The 7,636-nt window shown below is 40.5% G+C and overlaps 1 protein-coding gene across 1 annotated transcript in view; it reads left to right on the top strand.

Moving 5' to 3' along the window:
* LOC142160847 (C-type lectin domain family 2 member B-like) overlaps window positions 1-2,102 on the top strand; it is a 22,175-nt gene extending 20,073 nt beyond the window's left edge. Inside the window, exon 6 of the mRNA XM_075215876.1 lies at window positions 1-2,102. This exon is cut by the window's left edge and continues 130 nt beyond it. Coding sequence (XP_075071977.1) covers window positions 1-39 — 39 coding nt within the window. The 3' untranslated portion in view covers window positions 40-2,102.
* Window positions 2,103-7,636: the final 5,534 nt, after the last annotated feature.

The raw sequence follows: 7,636 nt of genomic DNA, 5'->3' as shown, positions 1-7,636 counted from the left end.
ATTAACATGCAAAATCCTGAGGTTTGGAGAGCAGGATAAAGATTGATCATGTGCAGCGCTCTCCACAGGGATCAATGAGCTACATGAGAGTGACAATCTCTAATTGTTACGAAACAAGGAGTTACTCATTTCACACAGATAACGCATTGTGCTCAGGATACTTTTACCCGTTTATGTCCCCCATATCCCCAGGTACTAGGCATGTTCAAATAAAAGATTAGCCCACCGGGATCCAGTACCCCTTCAGATACATCACTCGTGTCTTCCCCATATCAGTACGTTATTTATAATGGTTCTGATGCAGAGTTGACATCAAAATTTACATAATTTCTGTTTAAAAAAAAGTGTATGCAAAAGTGCCGTATATTTGCCCATATGAAGCGCTGAGCACATCTCGTGATGCGGTCCGCTCTGCAATGGCAGTAGAATCGCCACATTTACGTCAAGTTCAAATATAGCAAAATTCCGTCCATATATAGAGAACAATGAAAAGATTCAGCCAGGAGTATTTACACTTCAGCCATAACGTAGATATGTGTATAGCATCAATTAGCCTCATTACCAATTATGCACTGTTGTCTCTTATCAGTTGCACTATATAAACCCTTTTACTTGAACACTGGGATTTACACTGTACGTGCACACTTGTGAATGTTTTAAAGCACGGACACTTATCTTATGAGAATGCTTTAATGTCTGCACTGTGTTGAAACACCACCATCTATCATCATCATCATCTATTTATATATATATAGCGCCACTAATTCCGCAGCGCTGTACAGAGAACTCACTCACATCAGTCCCTGCTCCATTGGAGCTTACACTCTAAATCCCATAACATACACACACAGACCGAGAGAGACTAAGGGCAATTTAATAGCAGCCAATTAACCTACCAGTATGTTTTTGGAGTGTGGGAGGAAACCGGAGCACCCAGAGGAAACCCACGCAAACACGGGGAGAACATACAAATTCCACACAGATAAGGCCATGGTCGGAAATCAAACTCATGACCCCAGTGCTGTGAGGCAGAAGTGGTAACCACTAAGCCACCGTGCTGCCCGCTGCATCTATTGTTGTAACCCTCATTAACTTACGCTATGTGTTTGTATGCTACTTCTCAAGGAGAACTACAGTAACAGCTTAATAACACTTTATATAAAAAATGCACTTACTTCTGAACACTAATATTTGTACAGGCAGTTGTGATCAAATATGTTGTATTTATTTTTGTACAATATTTGTAAATTACTTTTATTAATGTTGTATTATTTTTTTTATCATTAAAAATTAAATACTTTTTTTCCCTTAAAATAAAATGGTGTCCTCCATAAGGTCTATGCGCTGCTGTATGTTTCCAAAGCGTTCAAACATTTACAGGATAAGAACATTGAAGAAACAGTTGTCATTTACAATCACCAATAAGAGTTCAAATCAAAAAGAAAATCCAAATGAGATAAGAACAAGGAAACAGAAGACAATAAAAGGATAGCATGTGTGACGATGATATAGTATATCTAATGACTGATTGTTATTTTCTGTTGAATTCATGTATGACAATGTGAATATTTTATGTAACCTTGTAAAGTAATCTCAATGTGTGCTTTGCTAAATGACATGAGTTTGAACCTATGCAAGTGTCAATAATCTTTTGAATATAGACAGAAAGACATAGATAAGCATCTCTGAGGAGTTTTTTTGGGATTCAGAGGATGTGGACCTGACCAGCCAAGCTGAACGAGCAGAGGTGAGAACTCAGTTCCTGTGAACATTCCAGATCTCAGGACATCCCTAGCTCACTTTGAAAGCCCTGTGACATTTGGGAGATCAATTTGTCCTTATTGACAGCTAAACTCCAAAGGTGGGGGGTTATAGCTATGTGGACAAGGTTTAAAATATTCTGCCTTAGACAATAATGTGTGCATTTTCATGAGGGGGTCTATCAAGACTGAAACGTCTCATATTTTTCAATTGTGTTCCCTCACACACACCAAGTCTTATCTAAGTAAGTAGTGACTCTGGTTTTATTTCCTATTTTATTTTCTGAAACTTATTTGTGCAACATATTGTATTCCTTGTTATTAATTTTTGTAAATAAGCCTTGGAAACATTTTTCAGATTAAATAAATTTAATCTAGTTTGTTCTCTATGATTCTTTGGGAGCTTGCGAAGCACAGGGAGGCTCATGCTACATATGTATATGATTTAAGTGTGAAACATTTATAAGTGGTACTGGTGAACGCAAGAACACCATATCATCATCATCATCATCATTTATTTATATAGCGCCAATATATTCCGTAATGCTTTACAATTGGGGACAAACATAGTAAACTAATAAACAAACTGGGTAAAACAGACAAAGAGGTGAGAAGGCCCTGCTCGCAAGCTTACAATCTATGGGTCAATGGGAGTTTGACACATGGGGCTAGATTTACTAAGCTGCGGCTTTGCAAAAATGGAGATGTTGCCTATAGCAACCAATCAGATTCTAGCTTTCATTTATTTAGTGCTTTCTACAAAATGACAGCTAGAATCTGATTGGTTGCTATAGGCAACATCCCCACTTTTGCAAACCCGCAGCTTAGTAAATCTAGCCCATGAGGTTAAGTCTAAATTTTGCATTTTGGCCCAGCCAGACTGGAAAGGTAAAAGTGACTCATAAGCTAAATGATCCTGTTACAACAAGTTGGTCAGGGGGTAGTTGTCTTGTGTGAAATTGTGTAACGGGTGGTAATAGGGTAAGGTAGTGATGTTAACAGGGTGGTTGAGTATTATTATAAGGTTGTCTGAAGAGGTTGGTTTTCAGAGAATGCTTGAAAGTTTGTAGACCAGACGAGAGTCTTATTGTGCGAGGGAGAGAATTCCATAGAGTGGGTGCAGTCCGGAAAAAGTCCCATAATCGAGAATGGGAGGATGTAATGAGCGTGGATGAGAGACGCAGATCTTGTGCAGAACGGAGTTGCCGAGTTGGGAGATATTTTGAGACAAGAGATGAGACGTATGTTGGTGCAGCTTTGTTGATGACCTTGTAGGTTAGTAAGAGTATTTTATATTGGATTCGGTAGAAAACAGGCAACCAGTGTAGAGACATACAGAGTGATTCAACAGAGGAATAATGATTTGCAAGGAAAATCAATCTTGCCGCAGCGTGCAAAATAGATTGTAGGAGTTTGAGTCTGTTTTGGGGAAGACCAGTAAGGAGGGAATTGCAATAGTCAATGCGGGAGATGATAAGTGCATGAATTAAGGTTTTTGCAGTGTGCCATAATAAATCCTTTGTGGTGACAGAAAAGGTGTATTCATTGCTATGTGACTAAGGTGACGCCAGTCACGGCCAGCTGTTCAGATTGCTGTATCTGGGACAGGCTGGGCGTTCGTGATAGCATGTATCAGATATAACATTGTTATTGTGGCAAGTGATACAAAGCTGTGGTCATGTCTGTATTTTAAATATCTCTTTGTGCAGGCCCTGGAAACGCCCTCTGGCAGTGCCTTGGAGGTGCTACTCTTCACCCTTTTTTTTTATACAGTAGAAAGAAAGACAAAGTAAGCTATTTATGGGGTGCACTTGGACCTTTAATAATACTTTAAAATGTTTAAAAGAATTTAAAGGTCTGAGTAGGCTCTATAAATAAACTACTTTGGGCCTGATTCGTCTTCGTACGTAAGTCCCGTTGCGTGCCATGTATTGCGTGAAATTTCTCTGCGGAAATGAGCTTTATGCCAGTGAGCGCAATTGCATCCAATTCATGTCTAAACACAAATGATACTTCCGTCTGCCTACAACTTGAAGGGCACAGTGGGGGAGGGAAGGGGCAGACGTACGTAGGGCATGTATAGTATTGACATGCCAAGCTTGAGCTAACGCACATTCATCCAGGGCCGTCTATCCCATAGGGCACAATGGGCAGGTGCCCGGGGGCCCTGCAGCCCAGGGGGGCCCGTCGGAGGAAGCCAAAAAAAAAAAAAACCTGGAAAAGGAAAAGAAGAAAATACTTACCGTGCTGTCAGCTGGCGATCCGGCTCCCTCCCTGGTCTCCTCCTCCGTCACGCTCGCAGTGCATGTCGGGCGTGACGTCATCACGCCCGCCCGACATCCATTGCGACATCCACTCTACCCTGCACCGGAGCCGCTGTGGGCTCCGGTGCAGGGTAGAGGGGAGGAAAGAACCGGGACCCACAGCTCGCTAGTTCCCTGCGCAGCTGGCCCCATTATCTCCATGGGCCCCCGGTGCACCGCACCTACTGCACCAATGGTAGTTATGCCACTGGCCGTCTCATCCTCTACAGCTCTTAAATGGCCCCGCTTCCTCTTATGAAGCCTCAGAGGGACAATCCTCCTCTTCTTGGCCCTGTGCTTCCTCGCCTTCCCTGGACTCTCTTTCCAGTCCTGTAAAAACCCTCTACAAGTAATTTATTTTAGATTTGTTGCCTTAATTAACAATAGCTATAAAGCTCTAAGGCACACTTATGTCATAGGCATTAATCTTTTAAGTTGTTAGATGGAAGCACAATATATAAAGGCCTATTTGAATACACTCTTCACATGGTAGGGTGCTTAGAGGTTTAGGTCAGAAAGTTGTACACACCAATGAAAGTAAATGTGGTACCTTTCTTGTTTGTGGGATGGTGGATTGAATAACTCCTATCGAAACAACACATTGTGCAAATTCATCAATTCTACACTTTTGTAGAATGTAAAATAATGACCTAATAGACAGATTTGATACAAAATAGTATTTAAAAACAAATTGCTTGCTAATTCACGCTTTCGGATATTTTGCCAGGAGTCCAGGCTGCCTTCACCAAATCGCTCCATCTATGCTGCAATTGCACCTCTTCACGGCTGAAACTCACTGCCCTCATGCTTGCAATTGACTGATGCTTTTCAGCAATCACAATGCAGATTGGCTGTGTGAGGAGACAAAGTCTGACCTTTACAATGTAAGCGTGCCTTGTGAGCTTCCGCAGATTGCCTAAGTCCCTTAAGTAAAATGGCTGCTAAGCAAACATTCATTTTAAATATTATAGCTGTTACTGTTGGATACGCTCAATTATTAAATATTACTATGACATAATAAGTAAAATTGTGCCAAAGTTTGGCAAATAAATATGCTTACTAATGCCCACAAACACGTCTAATCATACAGTATATACCAGTGTTGCTAACCTGTGACACTCCAGGTGTTGTGAAACTACAAGTTCCAGCATACCCTTCCAGCAATAAGCTGCTATATATTGGCAAAGCATGCAGGGACTTGCAGTTTCACAACACCTGGAGTGTCACAGGTTAGCCAACACTGGTATATACAGTACCATAGACAAATAACATTCAATTGCTAGCAAGTTTCAACAAACAAATATTAGAGTATATTATCTTATTGCCAAAAACAATCTTAATAGCAAATACAATGTCCTGGCCTAAGGAAACAGGCGCCTGTCTCCAGCTCTGTCACCACAATCCAACTGGCATCTCACGGCCAGGTCTAAGCTCCGCACATGGGAGGAGACAAAACGGCAGGTTAACACAATGGCCTCAGTGATGCTATTGCATCACTGAGACCAAGAAGAGGTAATTAACCTAATAGCAGGGACCTCAACCTTCTTGCATCCTGTAGGCATCAGCCCTGGCGGGTAAAAATTTGCAAAAAAAAGTAATCGAATCTCAAATCTCTTAGATGTCTCTTTCCTCCTGCCACCTGTCTAGCAATAGAGGCAGAACGTAGCAGCCACACCCAAGGATAATTGGGAGAAGGTGTGGGGGGTTTTTTGTTTTGTTTTTTCAGAAAAGGAAAGAAAAATCCTCAAAGAAAGGTGACAGGTGGAAAGAGACATCAAGAGATTTGAGATTTGATAACTACTACAGATAAGCAGATTTTATTTGTTATCTGGTACGCACAATTACATCCATGGGGTGTTTTGGTGTTGGTTATTATACTGAAACAATATTACACCATTGCTGCTTTCCATATGTATCTTGTATATGGTGTGGAGCCTTGGACAGTATCCGGGTGCAGCCTGTGAAGCACACAACTTTTACACCTTATCAAGGAATTTATTCGGCACGTATAAACAATATCACCTTTTTTTGTCTAAAAGTTCCAGAAATATTGAGCCATCAGGCGCTTCGCTTTTCTTTTATCCTTGATTTTATATATATATATATATATATATATAATCATCATTTATTTATATAGCGCCACTAATTCCACAGCGCTGTACAGAGAACTCATTCACATCAGTCCCTGCCCCACACACACACAGACAGACAGACACACAGGCTAACAATTTGTTAGCAGCCAATTAACCTACCAGTATGTTTTTGGAGTGTGGAAGGCAACCGGAGCACCCCGAAAAAACCCACGCAAACACGGGGAGAACATACAAACCCCCCACAGATAAGGCCATGGTCGGGAATCGAACTCATGAGCCCAGTGCTGTAAAGCAGAAGTGCTAACCACTTAGCCACCGTGCTGCCCATATATATATATATATATATATATATATATATGTATATGTGTGTATATATTGATAAATAAGTTTGAGAGCTGAATAAAATAATGGATGGATATCACTGTTTGAATATTGGTTCTGATAAAATGTTTGGATCACGCTTTGATATTATCTGTACTGAAGACATAATGAACTTCTGTCTAGAATCTGTTCATTGTATGAGCTACTTGTAGGAGTCGACAGCCATATGTCTGTCCTTATGTGAAATGACTGCATGCATTGAAGATTAGCTCCTAATATAATTCATACTCAAGAGGAAACACTCAAGACTCGAGAGGACCAAGCAATGATCAACTTATCTACCTCAAATGAAGCTCTATATATGCCATAATAGTAGTATTATAGGAAGGACATTGTTGCAATTATATATTCTGGGACAGGACTTCAACATATGGAATAGTATGTTCTGAGTCCCATAATGCTGAATAGGCCATAAATGTGTCAAAATCATTTGTTATTATAAGATTAATAGGTATGTGGGAGCAGATCATCATATTGTATCAATGCTTAGCTTGTTGACTGTAAGAGTAAAATTGCTACTAACCAACCTATAAACTGCTGATATACTTCTACTAACCATGTCTATTCTTGTATGAACTAGGCATCTGTGTGCATGCAAGTAAACTAAAGATTTGCTTTCCCGGAAAGGTGTCAGCAGCGTAGCTATAAGAGTGCATTAAGTGAATGTGCTATATGTTTTGACATATAATTTTGACACTGCACTACAAAGGTTTGTGGTTGTACTAAAAGTGCCTGATAAAGAGTAGGAATAAGGGCAATTTAGATTCAAGTCTTTTTCCTGTCATTATACTGTTAATAAGTTGAATGTGGTATTGTTTGCAAATGAGTGAAATGGACCTTGTAAGATGAATGTATGATTAAATGTGGAAGTGACTAAGGCTGGGACTATATGTCTGAGAATTGGCTAAAACTCAAACCCCAGACTGAACCTCGTGCCTCACTCCACTGATTGAGGTTCCCACAAACATTCCCTAAAGTGTGTGAGCGTCCATGAGGGTCCGCTGGTGCTATTTCAGTACCGTGAATGTGTAAAATACCTGTGTTTTCGCTTTCAGATTGTATTGCTGGTGGAAGTGGCCAGGTACCCATGAGCTGATCG

This window comes from Mixophyes fleayi, chromosome 6, assembly GCF_038048845.1.
Source record: "Mixophyes fleayi isolate aMixFle1 chromosome 6, aMixFle1.hap1, whole genome shotgun sequence".
In the NCBI taxonomy this organism is placed as follows: domain Eukaryota; kingdom Metazoa; phylum Chordata; class Amphibia; order Anura; family Limnodynastidae; genus Mixophyes; species Mixophyes fleayi.
This window is presented reverse-complemented; position numbering and strand designations above follow the sequence as displayed.